The sequence below is a fragment of the Rhinopithecus bieti genome, unplaced genomic scaffold (assembly GCF_001698545.2).
Source record: "Rhinopithecus bieti isolate Rb0 unplaced genomic scaffold, ASM169854v2 repeat_11589, whole genome shotgun sequence".
In the NCBI taxonomy this organism is placed as follows: Eukaryota; Metazoa; Chordata; class Mammalia; order Primates; family Cercopithecidae; genus Rhinopithecus; species Rhinopithecus bieti.
In genome coordinates this window covers 1-427 of record NW_016905282.1, presented here as the reverse complement: position 1 = coordinate 427, position 427 = coordinate 1, and the positions used below count along the sequence as shown (strand labels likewise).

At 51.1% G+C, this 427-nt stretch overlaps 1 protein-coding gene across 1 annotated transcript; it reads left to right on the top strand.

Annotated features, from left to right (window-relative positions):
• Nucleotides 1-5: 5 nt before the first annotated feature.
• Nucleotides 6-287, top strand: LOC108526105 (28S ribosomal protein S24, mitochondrial-like; the record flags this gene model as incomplete). The annotated part of the gene is made up of 1 exon (XM_017866783.1): nucleotides 6-287. A coding segment is annotated over one exon (282 nt), but the record flags the coding sequence as incomplete, so codon positions are not given.
• Between the last annotated feature and the right edge of the window lie 140 nt (nucleotides 288-427).

Below are 427 nucleotides of genomic sequence, written 5' to 3'. Positions count from 1 at the left end.
CAGGTAACCTGGATGGAGAGGACCATGCCGCAGAGCGAACGGTGGAGGATGTTTTCCTTCGCAAGTTCATGTGGGGTACCTTCCCAGGCTGCCTGGCTGACCAGCTGGTTTTAAAGCGCCGGGGTAACCAGTTGGAGATCTGTGCCCTGGTCCTGAGGAACTTGCCTCCACACAAATACTACTTCCTTGTGGGCTACAGTGAAACTTTGCTGTCCTACTTTTACAAATGTCCTGTGCGACTCCACCTCCAAACTGTGCCCTCAAAGGTTGCGTATAAGTACCTCTAGAACAATCCCCTTTATTCCATCAAGCTGTAGCCTGCAGAGAATGGAAACGTGGGAAAGGAGTAGTATGTGGGGAAATGCATCCCCTCAGAGGACTGAGGCATGGTCTGTCAGCTGCTGTTGAATAAAGACCCTCTATCTTG